We start from the raw sequence: 20,774 nt of genomic DNA, 5'->3' as shown, positions 1-20,774 counted from the left end.
GAGAGGGAGAAGCAGGCTTCCCGCCGAGCAGGGAGCCCGATGCGGGACTCGATCCCAGGACCCTGGGATCACGACCCGAGCCGAAGGCAGACGCTTAACGACTGAGTCACCCCAGGCGCCCCCGACTTTCTGTTTTGACTGATACTAGCTAGCATCAACTAATCATCAAAGATCTTCTTTACTGTGAATGGTAACAAACACAAGCGGTGAATAATTTTTCCGCATCTCAGTTTACCCTGAAATAACTTGTGCTGAATATTTGTGCTAACTATACAAAAGCAATGAAACACCTAACTACTGTCACTTAGCACAAATTAAGGCAATGACACCCAATAGTCACTGTATTATTTACTGCCATGCACTAGCAGGGGGGAAAAAGCCAGTATGACTTAAGAATGTTCCTGATGAAGCTGTAAAATTAATTAAATCTCAACCCTTAAATATGTCTTAACATTCTGTATGATGGGATGATTAGTATAATAAAACACTACTGCTGCAAACTTGTGCTTCCACATTTGTCTTGAGAAAAAGCATCTGAGCTGGAGCACCTGTGTGGCTCAGTCCATTAAGCATCCAACTCTTCATTGCAGGTCATGATCTCAGGGTCATGAGATCGAGCCCCGCCTTGGGCTTGTGCTGCGCACAGAGCCTGCTTAAGCGTCTCTCTCTCCCCCTTTCCCTCTGCCCCTCACTCCCTAAGGAAAAATAAAAAAAAGAAAGAAAGAAGGAAAGGAAAAAGAAAAGAAAAAGAAAAAGCATCTGAGTGACTGGTATTATAAGCTGAGTTAGATCACTTTTCCAATGGAAACTATTTTTACTTGAAGTAGATATTTTCTGAAAAGTGAACAAAGCAAGTTTATCACTTCAAGAAAAACTTTTTGTTGCCAACAATAAAATGTGAGAGCTTTCAAGCAAAAATCGTAATTTTAGAAGTTGGACCCAGGAGCACCTGGGTGGCTCAGTCGGTTGGGTGGCTGCCTTGGGCTCAGGTCATGATCTCTGGGCTCTGGGATCAAGACCCGCATCAGGCTCCCTGCTCAGTGGGGAACATGAATCTCCCTCTCCCTCTATCGCTCCCCCTGCTTGGGCGCTCTCTCTCTCTGTCAAATAAATAAATAAAATCTTTAAAAAAGAAGCTGGACCCAGCACCATGAGCTTGACAGCTTCCCAGTACTTAAAAACTATCCTGTTGCAGGGCACCTGGGTGGTTCAGTCGATTGAGCACCGGACTCTTGGTTTTGGCTCAGGTCATAATCTCGGGGTCATGAGATCGAACCCCACGTTGGGCTCTGCACTCAGCCATGAGATTCTTTCCCCTCCCTCTCCCTTCTCCTGCTCAGCTCGCTCACACACTCTCTCAAATAAATAAATAAATGAATAAATAAATACAAACTATTCTATTGAGATTAATGGGGATGTTCACAAATGTGATTTTTAGTACTGAATAATTAAATATATCAACATGTCGAAGATTTATATAATTCAATGAACCAGTATCTTCTAAATAACCAGTGCACAGTGTTAGAAAATCATACACAGTACATCATTCATTCCAGGTGCAAGACAGACTAACAAAAAGATCACTGCAGCACTTTCAAATTCCATCTTGGAACAAGAACCTAAGAAACTACATTTGTCAAGTTTCGGTATAGTATCACTAGACTATCACAATAATTTAAAAAGAGTATTAAAATACTCCTCCCTTTAACAAATACATGTGAGTATGGTTTTCTTTAAATGCTTCAGTAATAACAAACTATGTATGAAGCCATCATTAAAGACATCTGCAAAATTATAAATAATGTCATGCTTCCCGCTAATTTCCTTTTTGTTTTTAGGAAATAGTTAAAATGTTATCTGTATTAACATTCAGTGAGTTTATAATTGTAATTATGATTAAATATTTTCAAAATTCCTCAGTTTTAATATCTAATGAGATATATTTTGATAGATATAATCCATATAAACAAATGTTCTTCAGGGTTTCCAATAATGTGTTAAGAAGGTAAAGGAGCCTGAGATCAAAAAGTTTAAGAATCACTCGCTTAAGAGGGATTACTAATGAAATCACAAGAAAAAAGTTAAGAAGTCACCCCCCACAAATGGGGAAAAAATCTGAACTGTCAGTTCACAAAAGAAAATCCCTATATGGTCAATAAGCACATGAAAGGATATTCAACCTCATTAATCATCAGGGAAATGCAAAATAAAAACACAATGAGGTAACCACCCCACCCCTGTAGAAAGACTAGAATTAAAAAGACTGAAAATACCAGATATTGCTGGGGATGTGGGCAACTGGAATTGCTGGATGGAATGTAAAATGGTACAGTCTGGAAAACAACTGGGCAGTTTCTTAAAAGTTAAACAGTCTTTCAACAAATGGTGCTAGGACCAATAGGTATTATTAATATGTAAAAAAAATACAGTTGGACCGTTACCTCACAGCCCCTACAAAAATTAATTCAAAATGGATGAAAGAGCTGAAAAGAAGAACTACAACAGTAAAACTTGTAAGAAAAAAACTTAGAAGCTTATAAGAAAAAACTGGAGAAAACTTAGGCCTAAAACTTTATCAAACCTTGATTCTGACAATAGCTTCTTGGATATGACACCAAAAATATATAAGCAACAACAACCAAAAATAAATTGAACTTGGTCAAAATTTAAAACTTTTGTGCTTCAAGGGGATCTGAAAGAATGGGAGAGAAAATCTACAAATCACTCATCAAATAAAGGACTTGCACCTAAAAGAGAACTCTTAGAATTCAATTATAAAAAGCCAAAACCCAATTAAAAATGGGCAAAGGATTTAAGACATTTCTCCAAAGAAGTTACAATGACCAACAAGCTCATGAAAAGACGCTCAATGTCACTGGTCATTAGGAAAATGTATTATCAGAACCACAATAATATTGATACCATTTCACACTCACCAAGATGGCTAAAACTTTTAGACAATAAATAAGTATTGTTGAGGATGTGGAGAAACTGGAACCCTCAACTTTTGTTGCTGGGACTTTAATATGGTGCAACCATTTTGGAAAACAATCTTCAATTCCTTAAAAAGCTAAACAGAATCATCGTATCATCCTGTAATTCTCCTCAGTATATGCTCAAGATAAATGAAAATAGATTTCCACAAAAAACCTTGTATGTGAATGTTCACAGCAGTCATTTTCGTAAGAGCCAAAATGTGGAAAAAACCCAAATGTCCATCAACTGATAACATGGAGTATATCCACGCAATGGAATATTACTTCACATTAAGAAGGAATGATGAAATGTTATATGTTAGAACAGAAATGCACATTGAAAACATGCTAATGAAAGAAGCCAGACCTAAAAGACTATATGTTGTAGAATTCCATTTATATGATATGTTCAGAATAGGCAAATCTATAGACAGAAAGTCAACTATTGGTTGCTCAGGGCAAGGGAGGAAGGGAGAGTTGATGGATGACAGCCACTGAAGATAATTTAAGTGGTGTAAAACTGACTGTGGTAACAGTTGCAAAACTCTGTGCATACACTAAAAGCTACTGAATTTATACCTTAAATGGGTGAGTTTTATGGTTTGCTAATTATATGTCTCAATAAAGCTACCACAAAAAAATAAACATGCATTTATTGTATGACCCAGCAATACCAATCTTATTTATCCAACCTTAACTTAAATATATGTCCACACATGGACTCAACACAGATATTCATAGCACCTTTATTCATGATAGCCAAAAAACATATTCAATCCAAATGGATAAACAAATTATGTTATGCAGTATACTCATACAATAGAATTCTGGGCGGAGGGGTGAATAAAGCAATGAATACATGCAGTAACAAAAGTGAGTTCAAAAGCTTTATACTGAGTGAAAGATGCAAGAAATGCTGTATGAGTACAATCATATGAGACTCTAGAAACATTTATGTGATCTACAACAACAGTAGATTAATGGTTGTCTAGGGTGATGCTGTGAAATTGTCTGCAAAGACTGTAAGGGTACTTTTCGGGCATGAGTGTATAAATATGTTAAAGTTCGTGACAATATATACTTTATTTATTTTTTTTAAGATTTATTTATTTATTTATTTATTTATTTGAGACAGAGAGAATGAGAGAGAGAGAGCACATGAGAGGGGGGAGGGTCAGAGGCAAAAGCAGGCTCCCTGCTGAGCAGGGAGCCCGATGCGGGACTCGATCCAGGGACTCCAGGATCATGACCTGAGCCGAAGGCAGTCGCTTAACCAACTGAGCCACCCAGGCGCCCACAATATATACTTTAAATAGGTGTGTTTTGTTGTATATAATTATAACTCAAAAAGTTAATTTTTAAAGTCAATATAGGAGACAGAATGAAATTCTAAAAGATAACTAGTTTGCCAAAATGAAGGCAGGATAAGAAAAACCCAGCTAAACTAAACATGTCAATTTAAATATAAATACACAGGGTATATTTATACATGGGAGGGAAAGAACTATAATCATGAAAATGCTAGGAAAGTTATGTAGCTATATTAATATTAGGCAAAGTAAACTTCAAAGCAAATATTAGAGATAATGAGAGACATTTCACAGCGGTAACAAGAACAATTTATATTCATCACAAATGTGTATACACCTAACAAGAGAACTTCAAAATATGTAAAGAAAAAAACTGGCAGAACTGAAAGACAAAGTCACAATAATAGTTGGAGATTTTAACTTCCCTCTCTTAGTAACTGATAAAACAAGTTTAAGATATAGAAGAATGAAATATTATCACCAACTTGATCTATTTAATAGTTACAGGATACTGCACTAAATAATTCTAGAATATGCACATTTCTTCAAATACACATGGGACACTCAACAATAGACTATATGCTAGAAAATATCAAAAAATACCAAAGAAATGAAATCATACAGAATATATTCCTAGACCAATGATATTAAATTATAAATCAACAATTAAAAGATATCTAAAAAATACCCAAATATCTGGAAATTAAATAACACATTTCTAAATAATCCATGAGTCAGAGAATAAATAACACATACCCACAAAAAAGGTAATAAAAATATAATCAGATGAGCACCAGGTGATGTATATATGGAATTGCTGAATCACTGTATTGTACACCTGAAACTAATGTAACACTGTATATTAACTAACTGAAATTAAAATAAAAACTTAAAAAATATATAATCAGAATGTGTGGGAAAATAGTACTTTGAAATTCACACCTTTAAAACTTATACTGGGGGAGGGGAAGGTGTAATATCCATGATCTAAGCAAGGGGCTGGCAAACTACAATCCAAGAAGCCAACTCCAGCAAACTGTTTTTGTATGTCCAGCAAGCTAGGAATGGGTTTTTTTGTTCTGTTTTTAAAGATTTTACTTTTTTTAAGTAAGTTCTACACCCAACACAGGGCTTGAACTCATGACCCCAGGACCAAGAGTCACATGCTCTACTGACTGAGCCAGGCAGGAGCTCTAGGAATGGTTTTTTATATTTGTAAATGGGGATGGAGGGGGAAGGGAGTAGGATCAAAAGAACAACGTTATTTGATGACATATGAAAATTATATGAAATTCAAATCAGGGTCCAAAGTTATGCTCATTCATTTATGTATTATCTGGAGAGCTGAGTAGTAGCTATAACACAATACAGTCCACAAAGCCTAAAATATTTCTTATCTGAAACAGTTAAAGAAAAAGTTTACTGATCCCTGATCTAAGCTCCCACTTCCAGAAACTAAAAAAGTAAAAATAAATCAAACCAACAGTGTAAGAAAACATTAAAAATAACAAGTAGAAGAAATCAATTAAATAGAAAATGGAAAGAGAAAATTAACAAAGATAGATGTTGGTTCTTCAAAAGAGTAATGAAACTGACAAAGCTCTAGCAAGACAGATCAAAACAAAGATAAATAAATTATCCATATCCAGAATGAAAAGGGATACATCATTATAGATCCATCAGACATTGATATTTATGTAAATATCACAAAACTTCACACCAACTTTCAACAACTTGGATGAATGGACCAATTCCTTGAAAAACACATATGACCAAAACTGAAATAAGAAACAGAAAAGCTAAACAGCCTCATATGTATTACAGAAATCAAATTTATAATAAAAGCTATCTCACAAAGACTTCTACTACTTATTAAGGATAAAATAATACTAAGCCAATAGAAGTTCTTTCAGAAATAAGTAGAGGGAACAATTGCCTTACAATCCAAGCATAATCTTGATCCCAAAATCTGAAAATAGGACAAATCAAGGCAACTACGGACCAAAGCCCTCATGAACACAGATGCAAAAATCCCTTAAAAAAAAAACATAGTGAAGCAAATCCAGCAATACAAGTTTGGTTTTCCATTAAAAAATATTTCTGCACTACTCCACATTAAAAGAATAAAAGAAAATCTGAAGAACATTTCAAGAGATGGAGAAAAGTCTTTGACAAAACTCAACATGTTAAGAATTTTTAGCAAACTAGGAGTAAAAGGGAACTTCCTCAAACAATTAATAGATAACTATGAAAACATTTAGCTAACATCATATCTAATTGTAAACAAATTCTTTTCCTCTAAGATCAGAAACGAGAGGTGTTTCCTCTCACCACTTCTATGGAACACGGTACTAGAGGCCCTAACTAATGCAATAAGTAAAGAAAAAGAAATAAAAGACCTAGAGATCAGGAAAAAATAATGAAATTGTGGTTAACTGGTATATGTTATGATTATGTATGTATAACCATCTAATCTGAACTTCTAATTTTTTTCATGCCATAATAAATGGTACTTACTAATCTAGTCATTAAAGAACACATCTAGAGAGACTGACTTATACTAACTTTGGTAGGAAGGAAGAAAATTCCCAATAAAACCATGAAGCTTGGTAGTAAGTACAAAGGTCAGAGTTACAACAAAGTTTTCATCTAGCCATGTTTTTCAAACCAAGGGATACAACCAAGGGATCCACATCAGTGGATCATGAAATTAATTTAAAGTATTAAAATCACCTTTATTTTTTAAAAAGATTTATTTATTTGAGAGAGAGAAAGAGAGTGAGTGAGCACACAGTGGGAGAGGGAGAAGCAGACTTCCTGCTGAGCAGGGAGCCTGACATGGGGCTCAATCCCAGGACCCCAGGATCATGACCTGAGCCGAAGGCAGATGCTTAACCAACTGAGCCACCCAGACGCCCCCTAAAATCACCTTTAAAAGGAGAATAAGAAACAAAAGAAAAAGAAAAATCAGACACATGAAATATATTAAGGGTGAGTTTTGTTTCACATGTATGAATATAGTAAAAGATATATTTCTAAGGGTTATACTTAAAAGATCTTAAAACACTGATTTAATGTAATAAGTAAGGGAGCACCTGGGTGGCTCAGATGGTTAAGCCTCCGCCTTTGGCTTGGGTCATGATCTCACATCCTGGGATTTAGCCCTGCGTTCGACTCCTCACTCAGTGGGGAGTCTGCTTCTCCCTCTCCCCCCACTCCCCGCTCATACTCGCTCACTCACTCATTCTCTCTCTCTCAAATAAACTTTAAAAAAATATAAGTAAGGATTTTATTATTTCATTAGAATTATAACCATATGCAAATTGATGACCTAACAACAAGAGTGTAACAGTATTTAGATAAGAACAGAGGAAAAGATCATTTTGTTATGGGAAAACTCTAGTAACCACCTATTTGGAAAGGTGTAGGAGGTTTCTGATATAAAGCAAATACATTTTAGCTGTGAGGCTTTCACTTCAAATATATATTAGAAATCTCATTATGCTAGGGCACCTGGGTGGCATAGTCAGTTAAGTGTCTGACTCTTGGTTTCGTTCAGGTCGTGATCTCGGGGTCATGAGATTGAGCCCCCCATCAGGCTCCGAGCTCAGCATGGAGTCTGCTCGAGTTTCTCTCTTCCTCTCCCTCTGTCCCTCCCACTCGTTCTCTTTCTCTCAGATAAATAAATCTTAAAAAAAAAAAGAAAAAGAAAGAAATCTCATTATGCTAAAAGCAGAAAGACTGCATGTCAACAATTCTTGAGTGCTCTTGCTGACAATTTCATAATTCTGAAATCAGAGAAGTGGTAAACATTTGAATCATAAAATCTGGATTTGAAAGAGATCAGAAATTTCATTCACCCCGTTAAGCGCTGAATTTGTGTTGTGCCCCCTCTCTCCGCCCCCCCGCCGCAATTCCCAAAGTCATTTGTTGAAGCCCTAACCCACAGAATATAACCATATTTAGAAATACGACTTTTAAGCAGTAATTAAGTTCAAATGGGGTCATTAGGGTAGGCCCTAATCCTGTTATGAGTGGTGTCCTTACAAGAAGAGATTACAACAGACAACACAAAGGACTGAGGGGCAACTATGGGAGGACACAGCAAGAAGGCAGCCCTAGCAAACTAATACACATACTTATGTTCATAAATTAACAACTTATGTTTGGTTTACCTAAATACTCTCATGGCTAATTTATACAAAATTAAGACCAGAATACAGATTAAAACTTGTTAGCAATATAAAAATATAAAAATGGGTCAGTAATGGTAAAATGGAAAGCACCAACAGCCACTGATCCTAGAAATCATAATAGTAACAGAAGAGCAAAAAAGTAGGGGGATACGAGGAGAGCAAGTTTCAGAAAGTCAGACTCCTGAAACAGGCATGAAAGCAATGTCAGATACCTTAGAAAGGATTACAGCTCAAAAGAGAAAGCAAGAAGGTTTGTCTAAAAAGTTCAATTCTAGCCACATAACTTTAAAAGTCCAAAAGCAGACAAAAAGGAACGGTACCAAAGAAAGAAAAAAGGCAGCACAGGAAGTTATCTAACTGACTTGGTTTTTAAAAGGACACTTGTAGAGATAAGAAATGTAGTTTATCATCTAGTCAGACTAAAGGAGATGAAGATATATGCAAAAAGTACTAGGGGGAAAAACTTCCTATAAAAAGAATAAGCTTCAGGAAGCTCTGAAACGATGATAGAATATAAATAAAATGACAAAGTGGGAAGGTAGTATAAAAGATTCAATTCTTATTTGCTTTCATCAAGAAGAATTTTCAATCCTTACACAAGATAGGTGATGCTCCTAAGACATTATCTAGCTACTTTGAGACAAAATGGTATAAGAGAAAGAGCACAGGTATCAGAGTCAAATGTAACCTGGGTTTAAATCTCAGCATCGTCTTTATTGTAGAGGCAATAGTGCATAGTGGGTTAGAAGTGTAGGCCCTGAAGCCAGGGAATTTGGGTTTCAATTCCAGTGTTGCCACTTAAAGCTAAGTAACCCTGCAAAAGTTATTTAACCTTCCTGTGCCTTAGTTTCCTTATCTGTAATATAGAGATGATAGAACCTACTTCATATGGTTCATACAGCTTAAAGAAGTTATTACACTTAAAGCACTGAGAACAGTGTATGACATATACTAATAGCTCAGTAACTGATAGTAATTACTGTTGCATTTGTTCTTTATTGTTCGTTTTTATCCTGGACATTTATTACAATTACTGTTGTTAATGACATGTTCAAGTTACTGAAATTCACTAAGCCTAAATTTTTCTCTTCTCTAAACTATCAAAAGATAGATATATGAATTAAGGAGATACAAGATATAAAGCACCTAATAAATATACTCAATAAACATTACCTGCCAACCCCTACCCACATTTTGAAAAAGACAACACTGTACTTAAGATACTGAACATAAGCAAGCATTGTATAGCTTCTCAATAAAACTTTAGAATATATTATCAAAGAGATGATTTAATGACAATGAGATAAGAAATAACAATTAGAAGCCAGTATAAGCTCAGGGTTAGTAAACTGGGGGCGGGGGGGGGGGGGAAACAGTATACCTTGATTTTAGCAAGACATTCCAATACTAATTTTCATAATAACCTTATAGAATACAATAAAAAAAAATCTGGATGATTAACAGTACAATTAAATGAATCTGAAGCTGCAGGAAAACTCTTGCCCCCCAAAATTACTGAAAAAGACGTTAGTGTGCAAACAGGTTTTTAGTAGCCCTATCTTATTTAACATCTTTAAGCAGCCATAATGAAAAATGCAAGATTTTGGTTTAAAGAAAATAGAAACTTGACAGAAATTTCCATAGGAAAACCCTGAATGTGTAGTTGACATGGGCAAAAATCTGCTAACCAACAAAGATAGATCTTACTACTGAAGAAGAAAAAATCATCATATGTTATGCAATGGTGCCACATTAACAGAAGAATGCCCAGATCAAAAGAATATGAACAGAAGTCAGAAGACACAGGTAAAACCTATCTATCAAATTTCTTTTTTTGAACCAAAATCTTGTATTTTTCCTTAATGTCTACATTACATACAATGAATGAATGACAGTAACACTATTTATAGAGTACGTTAAAATTTCTCAAACTGCTTCTTCTGTTTGCCATCTAATGTAAAAACAACTCTGAGACAGATAAAGCAGTTAGAATTAGTCCCATTTTACTGTCTTCTTGAGGTTCAGAGGGGTAAATGAGTTTCCTCAGATCAAGTTGATCCAAAGTACAAATGTGGAGCATGTAACTCCTAGTCAGTGTCCATTTTTTCTTTAATAACTTTTTTTTCCTCTTTAATAAAGTAATACATTCATTATAAAGTGTTAGAATTCAGACAGAAAAATCATCTCCCTAATCAGACACTGTATTAATATTAACAAGAAAATTTAACTTTTCTCTGAAATGAAAAAAAATGGAAGTGAGAGAGACAATTCACATAAAATAAGGAAAAATTTCTTTTACTTTTCATAATACTATGCTGAAAAAAAAGGAGGCTAAATGGATCAGTTAAGTAGAATAAATGTTTTCTTGAATGGCCATTAAATATTTTTCATGTTATTAACTCCTAAAAATGTAAACATTCCCTTAATCTACTAGCAATATTAGATTTCTCATCTTTGCATGCTTAAAGAAAACCACCTAAATTTTAATTTTAATGATGTAAGTACAAGTAGTAAAACCATTACCTTGGGTGTGCTTCCTTTAATGAATTTTTTAATTGAAGACAACAAGCCGGTTTCATTTTTCGGTGTTTTTTCTCCCCCTGAAGGCAGGCTATCATCAACCTCTGAATATTTCCTCTTTGCTCTAGCAGTACGTTGTGTTTGGATTTGATTTGATTGCTGAGAAGCTTTCCGTGTTCTCAGCCTCATCTTTATGAGTGCCACATATAAAACTATAAGAGAAAAATAACAAGGGTTATTACAATTAAACCTAGCATACCAAAATGTGTCCAGCTTATATAAGAAAAATCTCTTGGTCCAAGTCTCTAAGGGATTACAATAAGAAACCAACATTTTAAGTGAAAGGTTGCTTTTTTACACATTATCCCAAGTAACCTTCCCACCAACTTCTAAAACATTACACCCTATGATCTAACAAAAATATGAGTAACACCAGGGTGCCTGGGTGACTCAGTCTTAAAAGGTAAGCGTCCAACTCTTGATTTTGGCTCAGGTCATGATCTCAGGGTTGTGAGATCAAGCCCCGTGTCAGGCTCCAGTGCTGGGTATGGAGCCTGCTTAAGATTCTCTTTCTCCCTCTCCAAAAAAAAGAGTAACACCAAAAAGAGTGTGCACACTCTTTTCATAGCACTATGCTGCCTCCACCCATGCTGACCATTATCATTCATTAAATCATTCATTCAGCAAGTATTTATTGAGCACTTAACCACATTCAAGGCACTGGGCTAGGCTGAGCACCTAGTAAATAGTAAACAACATATGGAAGGTTTTTTCCACAATGTAGTGGAAAAACCCTCAGTGAACGAATTAATTACATGAGCATGATTCTAATGATCAACAATCATACAAGTGTAAGAAGCGCAGCTGGATCATTCAATTTATAAGATAATTTGATCCTACTACACATAATGATACTTTAAAAGCTGAATTCCCATTAGAAAGAAAATATGAGGTAATCTACTTGGAATTCTCTCACTTTATGGATGAGAAAATTAATGGCTGGCAAAACTGTACCAAGACACAGAAATGGTTAAGTACATACCCTAAATTAGAATCTGAAGTAGAATATAAAAATTACCAAACTAAGAATTAAGAAATGTGAATTCAATCATAGCTAAACTATAGTCACTTGTTTTTTCACCTGTATAAAGAATACATTCATCTTACCATCCTGAGTCTCACAATGAAAAAGGAATTAGAAAAGGCTATGAAGTACAGAGAACAACACTACTACTCACAACAGTGAATGCATTCACAGAAAAGTCTAACTCCATTTAAGCATTCTAAACTCCTAAAGATGCAGAAATTCCTGGCAAAGGATAGGGTCTTCACCAACCAATTAAGAAGCTTAAGACATTGTGTCTTTACTAATTCAACCTAACAGTCACAGAAAAAAAGTTAAAAACTTTTAGAAAGTTATATATATATATATATATATATATATATATATATATATATATATATATATATATATATATAATCTACTCCAACAAAAAACCCCAAACTCTAATGATTCACTAGAGGAGTCCCTAAATATCTTTACAAACAACTATTTTTTTCCTAGCAGCAAATGGTGCTCAGTTTACACTGCCATCCCAAAATAAAAAATACTGCCTTTTCTCCTAAAGAGTCCATGTAACTTCTAAAGTGATTTACCATTCAAGGCCTGTATTATTTACTTTAAAACCCTACTTAGAGTGCATAAATGTTGTCTTAATTCCTTAGTTATTGAGCACAGCACACCTTAGAAAAGGAAAATTCCCATATAGAAAAATGCAAGGGGGAATTTCTCAAAACTATTTTTAATCAATTTCAGTAATTTTTTTAAGTTTTATCAAAAATACCCAAGAATTAATCTATCTTAAGCCCAGAATCATTAAATGGAAATTATAAAACCTTATGAAATAATACACTGATGTAAAGTAGGTCTTAAAAGACTAAAGGCACATAGGTAAGTCCAGTCTTCCGAAGTTTGGTTGATTAAAATTTAAATACCTATGGTCACCTGCTACTAGAATATTAAGGATGAAAACTATAACCTCTGCCCATGAGAATCAAAAAGTCTGGCAGGTAAGTATACATATCATAGTGTATATATAAAATGCTAGATCTCTCCGCATGAAAAGAGTGAAGACCGTTCTGGGAAAGCTTAGGAGAAAGGTCCTTTAAACTCAAAAATAATCAGTGGGCATTTACTGGAAAGAAAGACAAGAGCATTCAAAGAAGGAGCTGAAAAGTAGGTTTTTCTCCATTCCAATAGTGAATTATAAAAGGTGTACTTGACAGGTCTAAAAGGGCTCCGGGAGGCAAAATGGCCATGACAGGGACAGCCCCAGAGGTGATGCGGTACCAGAGCGTACGCCTTTACCGAGGGCCACGAGAGTGCGAACAAGTGAGCTCATAGCTCAACCCAACAAATGCGTGTTGGCTTTTCTCGCCATGGCCATGGGGATGTGCCAGTAAAGCCTTTGCCCTGATAGGCAATTCAACATTTCACAGCCCTGATCTGGAAACTCCCAGAGGGCTACAAAGGCACGAGGCCAGTCAAGCAGGGCCTCAGTCCGGAGAGGTGTGACACTGAGCACTCCATGCCTACGGGTGCAGCCTCCCAGGGCAGCCACTTCTGCTGGTTGCTCTGCGCTCTCACCTTAAAGCTCTGCCAAGCAGAGGCCCTTGTGCGGGCAGAGAAGCTGTCAGTGAGCACCGTGCTGGCTGGTGAAGAGTTTGTGGTGGCAGAAGAATGCGCTCCGTGTTCTAATTTCCAGGCTAAAACCACCCAAGTGTGGTTCCACAGGGTATGTGGAGAAAATCACACGCAGCTCATCTAAGGGGAATGAATTCAAAAGCCGCCGCTCAGCTCTGATGGAACAACACTTATTCTGGAAATCTGAAGGGGCCGTTGTGGGTGTGGCCTTGGTCTTGCTTGCCTTGTTCATCAGCGACAGTGGGACAGAAAAGCTCTGGAAAAAGTCCAGGAGCAAATCAACTCTATATAGCTACCTTCTACTCTTTGATAGTGGTCTTAGGGATTGTACCTCAGACAGAGACAGTAGAATGAATGGATTTGTGCCCCTAGTTCTTGGGAACTTGTAGTGGCATTTCCTCCTCCATCTCATTTAGATCATTAACAAGCAAAATATAGAATAGTTCCCTTCCCTGTTAATAATTTGGTTTACCACAGGAAGTCATAGTGGCAGAAACAGGATAGCAACTTTATGCTCCAGTTTACCAACTACCTATCTTCCCCTTCTTCTACTTATTTAAAACTTTCAGGATGTAATTTCAGCAAAGAAGTTTATTTCTCAACCAAAATCTGTTTCCCCTCAAACCTAATGCCCAAAAATAAAAAAATAAAAAAAAAATTGCAGATGGATTAAAAAAAAAAGGTCTATATAAAGGCTGGAGCAGTCAAGCCCTCATGAACTTTGAAAACAGACTACTCACACAAGAGATGGAAGAAAACATATACTTTTCAATTTCTCATGGAATACTTACCAAGACAGACCATATGCAGAGATGTAAAACATCTAAATAACTTAAAGACTAAAATCTTACAAAGTATGTTCTCTGACCACAATTATAAATTAAAAAAAAATCTTAAAGAGTACCAAATATTTGAAAGTTTTAAAATATATTTATAAATAAACCATGAGTCAAAAAGAAAGAAAGAAAAAAAAGAGAAAACAAAACAAAACCACAACGGAAATACAAAATATTTTGGACTAAAAATAACAAAAACACAGCAGCACATCAAAACGTGTGGGATGTAATAAGCAACATTCAGAGGGAAATTATAAACATATACACACCTCACACCAGAGTCTCAAAATATATGAAGTAAAAACTGTCAAACAAAAGTGAAAAATAGTTTGACAATAATAACTGGATATTTCAATATCCCATTTTCAATAATGAATAGAACATCTAGACCAAAAGATCAATAAGGAAATCAAAGACATGAACAATTCTCTCCACCTAAGAGACGCATATGGAACATTCCACTCAACAACAGCAGAATCTATAACATAGATTTAACCAGGATTTGAAGAGAGGGAAACGAATTGAAAGAACACAGAAAAAATTTAAAAAAAAAAAAATCGTTTCAGAAATAGACAAAAAAGAAGGAACAAAAAATTAAATGAACAGAACAAAGAAGGAATATTTTCGCACATTATAGAAGATTCAAGGGGTGCCTGGCTGGCTCAGTTAGTGGAGCATGCAACTTTTGATCTCAGGGTTTTGAGTTCAAGCCCCATGTTGGGTGAAGAGATTACTTAAAAAAAAGATTCAAGAGAAACTGGTAAATATTGAAAATAGATCAGATACTCAAAAACAAGAGAACTTTCCAGAAATAGAAAAAGTTTGAAACCACTGTACTGAAAGAAACAGACCTGAGAATAGCAAATGTGACGAAACAGTCTGGTATGAATTACTAGAACTTTACTGAACTTTAAAGAGGGAAAAATCCTTTGAGCATCTAAGCCAGATGTAGGCAAACTTTTTCTTATAAAACACGGTAAATATTTTAGGCTTGCAGACCACAGGGTGAAAGTTAAATGAAATTCAAATATCAGTGTCTAGACTATGCTCATTGGTTTCAATAGTGTCTATGGCACTGTATAGCAAAAGCATCCAAAAACAGTATGTAAGTGAATGAACATGGCTGCTGCGTACACTAAAACTGTGTTTACAAACACAGGCAGTCAGCCCATCTGCAGCAGTTTGCAGAACCTTGATGTAGGCATGCACTAAGTGCCTTTATAATGGAAAAAACATTAGACTACTCTAAATTTTTCAATCACAACACTTCATGCCAGACAAAAAATGGAGTAACATATTTAAAATAGAAGAAAATAAAAGAGAATAAAAGAAAAGAACAGGATTTTATATCCAACAAAGATAACAGGAATAATGGCCACAAACTATTATCAATGAGCAAAAACTCTAGGAATACTGTGCCTTTGGAGCTCTTGCCAAAAAATCAAACAGAGCACATGAGAAAACCAAACTGACTATAGATACTGCATAAGAACAAATGGTGAGTATCAAACATACAACATGTAGTTACTCATACAGCAAAAATAAAATGAAGGTTGAAAGGGAGAGCGTATAGTATGTATATTCTCTGACAATGTAAATATATTTAACTATTTAAAGGTGAGGACTGAATAGGAAGAACACAGCAAAAAGTGTATATATGGCTTCAATAATCATATGTATGATAACAGCACTGGCATTGCTATTGTGAGACTGTTAGAGGAGATAAATCTAATATTTAGTTTTCTAATTCCAGGTCTGTCATCTACTGGGTCCTCAGGAACCTAGATACAGTATGGAAGAAGAAGACAGAGATACAGAGGAAGTTAAAATAAAATCCCTGGAATTCAGACTATGGTCAATAAACCTCCCCAAAAAGCAACCATTCAGTTGGACAAAATAACAAAAACCACCATTTCAGTACTCTAGAAATCAACCAAAGGCATATAACAATCTGAGAATGCTTATAAAACTGCTCAACTTTGGGTAAGAGCATTAGGAGTCTGTGTCAGTCTGGGGCTGCTCTACTCCTGTATCCTCCACCTGCAAGTTCAGATGGTTTGTCAGGCTGAGAGGACTGCCAAATTTGAGGTCACAATAAAAAGAGACTCACATGATTTAAAGCAGTCGGGCAATGACTACACTGAGTGGTCATCGGTATAAGTGACAATTTTGGTATAAGTAATAATTTCTATGGCAGGCAAACTAGGAGGGCCAACAGCTCTAATAGCCTGAAGTTGCAGGGGTGTTGGGACATTCACATTCCTGGCTAAGGCAATACACATGCACAGCAGAGAATAAGGAGGGCCCCAGCTATCCACATACTGAATCTTGCATATCAGAATTTCTTTTTAATTTTTAAAATGTTTGTTAATTGAAAGTAAAAAATGACATTAAATTGTCATAATGACTGGTTAAATTAAATGTTTTAATTATATTTATACACTACCTCTAGTTCCCATTTCATTAAATACTTATGTATACCCTTTCCTCATTTTTTTTCCTAAGGATCAAAATACTAAAGTTGAAAAAGACTTTAGTTCAACTTCCCCAACCAAAGCAGTAATCTTTCAGGTAGTCTTCCTGTCTAAAGGTAACCTATGGGCACCTGGGTGGCTTAGTGGTTAAGCATCTGCCTTCAGCTCAGGTCATGATCCCAGGGTCCTGGGATCGAGCCCCGCACTGGGCTCCCTGGCTCTGCGGGAAGCCTGCTTCTCCCTCTCCCACTCCCCCTGCTTGTGCTCCCTCTCTCACTGTGTCTCTCTGTCAAATAAATGAAATCTTTAAAAAAATAATAATAATAAAGGTAACCTAGAATGTGCTCAAATGCTTAAGGAGACATGAAGTTCACTACTTCCCAATGCAAATATTTCAAAATGTTAAATGAGTTCTAACCAAAAAAACTTTTAAAGTGAACTGAATAAAACCTGCAATACACCATTAATTCCCTTATTTAATAAAGAAGAATTTCTAGGGGCACCCAGGTGGCTCAGTCAGTTATGCATCCGACTCTTGATCTCAGCTCAGGTCTTGATTTCAGGGTCATGAGTTCAAGCCCCGCACTGGGCTCCATACTGGGCCCAGAGCCTACTTAAAAAACAAATAAATAAAATAAAGAAAAAATTTCTAAGAAGAATTTAACTCCAGGAACTTGGTTAAGCATAATTTTCCTTGTTTTAAACCCAAAGCTTGAAAATTTTTTTCATTTTAATACTTAAAAACAAATATTTTTTTTAGTTTGCCAACTATGGCTTAATTTAGAGGAAGATATTTGCATTATTTGCCCCAACTCCTCAAAATAGTGGAACTATATTTAACACTTCAAAAATACTTTGTATATCCCAGGATCTCAATAAATATTTGCTAATTTAATCTCTTGGCATTTCTTGCAAATTACTAAAATCCTAAAATAAAGGCTCAAATGTCCATGCTTACCTGAATACTGAAACATAATCCAAACAAGCACACTACCAAAGCACTGTAAGATGTATTGTGTTGGTTTTCTATTAAGTTTCCTGTCCACTCCAGAAAACCAACCCTTAACTTACCCTTTTCAAAAATAAAGTACCTACATTTACCTGAACATGGAAAAAATTAAAGTGACATATTAACCAACAGCTGTCCTTTATTAACTACTAGGTGCAAGGCACTGTCCTAAGTGCTTTCTAATATATTATTTCACTTAATCTTTCAACAACATAAAGTAGCATCCATTATTTCCATCTTAGGACGGAGGAAAATGAGGTGGAAAAAATGGCAGAACTGTTTAGGTAATAATTTCCAAGTCATTTCAATAAAAATAACCGACAATGTAAAAATGGTGTATTTATCACCAATAAGAAATTAATTAAAAAGGTACCAATAATTTTAATTTCCCATCAGCCTCTAAAGTTTGTTTTTACTGCTCTTTTCTAAATACACAGTCATTCACAAGTGATTTTCCTGCTGAACCCTTCTATACAAAGCCTTAAAATAGGGTTAACTTATAAACAGCTGTGTTTACAAACTGGCAGTTAGGAGCTCAAAATAAAACTTCTCATAGAAATAGTGTTACAAATGGGGATTACAGTTCCAGGGGAGCTCCTATGTCATATTTTTACCCATAATGTAACTGAATAGAAAAACCAAGGGGTGCCTGGGTGGCTCAGTTCGTTAAGCATCGGATTCTTAGTTTTGGCTCAAGTCATAATCTCAGGGTCCTGGGATCTGGCCCCAAATCAGGTTCCATGTTCGGTGGGGAGTCTCCTTGAGATTCTCTCTCCTTCTCTGTCTCCTTCTCTACCCTGCATCTACCCTTCCCCTGCTCTGTCTAAAATAAATAAATCTTGAAAAAAAAAAATCTAGAATCTAAACCATTATACCAACATGTGGAAAACTATATTCCATATTTCTACACCAAGCCTATTGATAGTAAAACTATCGATCTCTAGTGCTGGGAAAACTGAGTATCCAAATGCAAAAAAATGAAACTGGATCCTTATCTTACATTATATATAAAAATTAACTCAAAATGGATCAAAGACCTTAAGAGCTAAAACTATAAAACTCTTAGAAGAAAACAGGGGACAACTGCATGACCCTGAGTTTGGCAATGATTTCTTGGATATGACACCAAAGCATAGGCAACAAAAGGAAAAAAAGATAAATTGGACTACGTCAAAGTTAAAAACTTTTGTGCATCAAAGGACACTATCAACAGTGAAAACTTTTGTGCATCAAAGGACACTATCAATAGTGAATAAGATATATGCAAATCATATATCTTATAAGGCTTAGTATCCAGAATATTTTTGAAAAACTACAACAACAACAAATCAAATAACCTCGTTCAAAAATGGGTAAAAGACTTGAACAGGTATTTGTCCAAAGAAGATGTACAAATAAGCACATCAAAAAATGCTCAACATCACTAATCATTAGGGAAATGCAAACCAAACCACAATGAGATACCTCTTCACACCCACTAGGATGGCTATAATCAAAAAGACAGATAATAAGAGGTGTCAAAAGGATGTGGAGAGACTGGAACCCCTGTGCATTGCTGATAAGAATGTAAAATGGTTCAGTCACTGTGGAAAATGGTTCAGTCACTATGGTAGTTCCTCAAAAAATTAAACATAGAATTACCATATGATCTAGCAATTCTACTTCTAGGTATATACTCTATAAAGAATTGAAAGCAAACAGATATTTGTATAGCCATATTCACAGCAGCATTATTCACAACAGCCAAAGGTGGAAGCAAAAGTGTCTATCAACAGATAAGTGGAGGGGTGCTGAGGTGACTCAGTCAGTCAAGTATCTGCCTTCAGCTCGGGTCGTGATCCCAGGGTCTTGGGATCGAGTCCCGCATTTGGCTCCCTGCTCGGTGGGGAGCCTGCTTCTCTCTCTCCCCTGGCTTGTGCGCTCTCTCTCTCTGTCAAATAAATAAATAAAATCTTAAAAAAAAAAAAACAGGTAAGTGGATAAACAAAATTTGATATGAATATACAATGGAATATTATTTAGCCCTAAAGAGGAAGGAAATTCTGCAATATACTACAACATGGATGAAACTTGATAACATTATGCTAAGGAAAATAAATCAGTCACAAAAGGACAAATAATGTATGATTTCACTTACATGAGGTACCTACTCAAATTCAATAGAGATATAAAGTAGAATAGTGGTTGCCAGGGCCTGGAGGAAGGAAGGGAAAGAGGGCTATTATTTCATAGATACGGAGTTTCACATTAGGAAGAAGAAAAAGTTCAGGAGATGGATAGTGGTAATGGCTGCACAAGATGAATGTAGTTAGTACCACTGAACTGTACATTTAAAAATGGTTTAAAAGGTGAATTTTATGTTCTGTATATTTTACCATAATTAAAAGGGGGGGAATCTACAGATCTCCATCTAATCCCTTTTTCTGAGCCACTAATGATAACATAAGGTAAAGGTTTCCAAGAGAGTGAGAGATGGGGACTCTGGAATGGGAAAACAAAACCCCTTTTCTTTTTTTTTTTTTTTAAGATTTTATTTATTTGACAGAGAGAGACACAGCGAGAGAGGGAGCACAAGCAGGGGGAGTGGGAGAGGGAGAAGCAGGTTTCCCGCGGAGCAGGGAGCCCGACGTGGGGCTCGATTCCAGGACACTGGGATCATGACCTGAGCCGAAGGCAGACGCTCAACGACTGAGCCACCCAGGAGCCCCTTCTTTTTATTTTATTTTATTTTTTTTTTAAAGATTTTATTT

At 35.8% G+C, this 20,774-nt stretch overlaps 1 protein-coding gene, 1 long non-coding RNA gene and 1 pseudogene across 3 annotated transcripts in view; 2 read left to right on the top strand and 1 right to left on the bottom strand.

Moving 5' to 3' along the window:
- LOC145723495 (uncharacterized) overlaps window positions 1-16,979 on the top strand; it is a 68,644-nt gene extending 51,665 nt beyond the window's left edge. Inside the window, exon 4 of the long non-coding RNA XR_014148606.1 lies at window positions 16,295-16,979. This is a non-coding gene — a long non-coding RNA (uncharacterized LOC145723495). The remainder of the gene's footprint in view (window positions 1-16,294) is intronic.
- CTDSPL2 (CTD small phosphatase like 2) overlaps window positions 1-20,774 on the bottom strand; it is a 75,948-nt gene that overhangs the window by 42,692 nt on the left and 12,482 nt on the right. For both annotated transcript variants that reach the window (XM_031029156.2, XM_006727452.3), the window contains exon 2: window positions 11,005-11,213. In XM_031029156.2, the coding sequence (XP_030885016.1) occupies window positions 11,005-11,190 (186 nt within the window). In that variant the 5' untranslated portion in view covers window positions 11,191-11,213. The remainder of the gene's footprint in view (window positions 1-11,004; window positions 11,214-20,774) is intronic.
- Window positions 13,313-14,250, top strand: LOC102738334 (protein JTB pseudogene; annotated as a pseudogene).

Source organism: Leptonychotes weddellii, chromosome 9, assembly GCF_054177405.1.
Source record: "Leptonychotes weddellii isolate Sample4059 chromosome 9, ASM5417740v2, whole genome shotgun sequence".
Taxonomy (NCBI): Eukaryota; Metazoa; Chordata; class Mammalia; order Carnivora; family Phocidae; genus Leptonychotes; species Leptonychotes weddellii.
The sequence above is the reverse complement of the archived record's forward strand: the minus strand, read 5'-3'. Positions and strand labels throughout refer to the sequence as shown.